Source organism: Olea europaea, unplaced genomic scaffold, assembly GCF_002742605.1.
Source record: "Olea europaea var. sylvestris unplaced genomic scaffold, O_europaea_v1 scaffold2900, whole genome shotgun sequence".
Taxonomy (NCBI): Eukaryota; Viridiplantae; Streptophyta; class Magnoliopsida; order Lamiales; family Oleaceae; genus Olea; species Olea europaea.
The window spans coordinates 123,732-126,842 of NW_019247562.1; the positions used below are offsets into that span (position 1 = coordinate 123,732).

General features: G+C 35.0%; 1 protein-coding gene across 1 annotated transcript in view; it reads left to right on the forward strand.

Moving 5' to 3' along the window:
- LOC111384368 overlaps nt 1–2,215 on the forward strand; it is a 12,480-nt gene extending 10,265 nt beyond the window's left edge. Inside the window, exons 3-4 of the mRNA XM_023008644.1 lie at nt 337–717; nt 1,302–2,215. Coding sequence (XP_022864412.1) covers nt 337–717; nt 1,302–1,987 — 1,067 coding nt within the window. The 3' untranslated portion in view covers nt 1,988–2,215. The remainder of the gene's footprint in view (nt 1–336; nt 718–1,301) is intronic.
- The last annotated feature ends 896 nt before the right edge of the window (nt 2,216–3,111 follow it).

A 3,111-nucleotide genomic window follows, 5' to 3' on the forward strand; every position in this document is an offset into this window, starting at 1 on the left:
TTCTCTAACTAATCTGTTGGCATTCAATTGGATATTGCATTGCACTGTATTGGATCTAGTCATACTGCTACAGACTGACCCAAATTCTTAGGCTTGTAAGGGATTTTTCGAGGGGGCTGTTTTTTTGTGAGTGTAAGAAAAACTTTGCACTCTTCTTCTACATTGTAGTAAAAATCTGTAGAGCAAGTGGAAGTACCACTATAATTTTGTCAGGTTGCTGCTTGTTTTCTATTCCATTTGTTTCTTAATGCTTTCGTAATTAGGGATCCGGGTTTATCCATAACATATTGGCTTTTCAATTCTGTTATCTGAACCGATATCAACGGTGTACTTAAGATTTTCAGGAATATGCAAAACCTTCGCGTCTTTTGCTGGCCACAGAAGTGAATGTTTGCACAGATGCGCGACTGGAAAGGACCGTTACTTCGTCCAAAACTGTCAGATCAGAGTGCTTATACAGAGTCAAGCTAAAAACAAGTAATATCTATGGCTCAGATTTGAGTGACGTCAACTCTGGAGTTCTGCTCTGTTTGATTGATGAAAATGGTGACTCAATCTTACAAAGATTACCTGCTTGCTCAATGGACAATCCTACATGGTCAGTAGACAAGGTCATCTTCGATGTTTTGCATTTCCAGAGGGGTTCCGTGGATGAGTTTACATTTGAAGGACCTGATCTTGGGAAAATTGTTGCTGTTTGGATCGGCGTAGAATCAGGTTTGTTGTTAGATGGGCAAGATATGTTCTGTTTCATTCATTGACAAAGTGAACTCTGTTCCGTATGAATGCATTTAGTGCTTTTCAGTAACATAAATTTTGTTTTTGGATCACAGAAAAAAGAAGGGGACCAAAATAGCTAAGCCGTAGTGAAAGTGATTTAGCCCATTTAAGAAACTAACAGAAACTAATAATAATCTTATTCCCGGGTAAATAAGTTAATCTTATTGTAGCTTTCCTGTATCTCCAGCCATGACCAAACGAACAACTTTCAAACCCTCCTTCAATCCGAAACGAACCAGGATTAAGAGAAAATCAAGAAATTAGGAACTCAATGATAAATTTAAAAGAAAAGAAAACACAGCGCAGCTCCAAAAAATCAATTGTGTACAGGTTTACAGGATATGATTAATTGCTTCAAAATTTGTGTATAACGAGCTTGAAACCACCTATCAAGGGCATTCTTGTATGAGAAAAAGAAAACTAATCAATGTACCAAGAATTTTGTAACTAAATCATATTGTAGTCTGTGTTAAAATTTAACACTTCACACGCATTAATTGCCCTTTTGCTCTGAATGGCAGGTCAGTGGAGAATAGGGGATTTAAGTTTGACAGTTATTTGTAATCGTGAGCCCCCACCAGCAGAAAATGATCAGAAAACCAGAAAACATAATGGCTTACAATACAACTTCAGGGTTGAGGATATCTTACTTGGGGAGGGAAGTGAAATTTCCATGATGGAATTTAAACCTCACTCAGTTACTGCATTTTCTGAGGATGAATTTAACACCTTCAACGAAAAATCCTCGTATACGATCTCTAATGAAGAAAGCATGAAGGAGTATGCAGACTTGAAGTTCTCTTTGTTATTTTATGATACATTGCTTATACTTGCTGGATCCTCAATTGCTTCCCTTTTGGCCGGGGAAAATGCTTCATTTGCATTCGTAATGGGTGGAATCGGTGGGTTTTTTTATCTACTCTTTCTACAGAGGGCTGTTGATGGACTACCAATCCCGGAACTTGATTCGAGGGAAAGTACAGGAAATTTCAGTGAAGTATCTGGAAGATTTAAGGGTCCACTGTCAAGTCTGGCATTAGCATTTGCATTAGCCATTATTGCTGTCAACTATGCTTCAGGAGATAGTGCTGTGAAGTTAACACCGAAAGACCTTATATTTGGGATGATGGGATTTCTTTTGTGCAAAGTGTCTGTGGTATTAGCAGCATTTAAACCAATGGCAATTGGCTCAAGAGAGAACAAGTGAGAGGCATTTTAAATTTTCTTATACCTGTATTCGTTAGTTTATATACTAGTATAGAACGATATAGATGGCTAGTCAACTAGGTGTAGAGAGAATAAATCATACATGTGATCTTGTTTATCTTTAAGAAAGCGTTCATGGATACTATTGGAAAATTATTTTGTGCTTAGCAGATGATGCTTTCTGTCGTAGAGCAATATAAACAGTAATAAAAACATATTAATTTGAGTATTTTTTTTCTTTTCAATTATTTTATCTTATGAATGAACTAAATATCTGTCATGTGAAGTATAGATTCAAAATAGAAAAAGAATATGCAGCTCAAAAATATTATGCAGGAAATACCACTGTATGAATATATAAATCAAGAATACAATGGCTGTCATGCAAATTCCTGTTGAACTGTAGATTTATGTAATGCAACTATGCAAGTTTAACCTAGAAAACGTTTGCAAGTCAAACTCTTTAATGAAAATTAAANATGTATCAAAATAATCTAGATCTTTTTTTTACTTGTAGCCTTTAGCGACAAGTCTAACCTTATATTTGTCAATTGATCTATCTGCTTTCATTTTTCTTTTGAAAATTCATTTACATTCCAATGGCTTATTATAGGGAAGAAGGTCTACTAATTCCCATATATGATTTTGTAGTATGAATTCAATTTCACTATGAATGGCTTCTTTCCAATATAAAGCTTCGGTCAATGACATAGCCTCTTTAAAATTTTGAGGTTCATTTTCTAACAAATATGTTAGAAAGTCAGACCCAAAGGAGGTTGACGTCCTAACCTTCTTACTGCGTCTAGATTGTTCATTTATAGATTCTTGATCTATAGTTCTTCATTTTCACGAGATCTCTTCTGTGAATTTGATTCACTATGCATGTTATAAGGAAAAACATTTTTGAAAAATGTAGCATCTCTTGATTCAACAATCGTATTAACATAAATATCGGGTATTTCAGACTTATGTACAATAAATCTGTACGCATTACTATGGTAGGCATAATCAATGAAAACACAATCAATGGTTTTATTTCCTATCTTAACCTTTTTAAGTTTAGGAAGTGCTACCTTAGCCAAACATCTCATACCTTCAAGCATTTATAATTAGGTTTGTGACCAT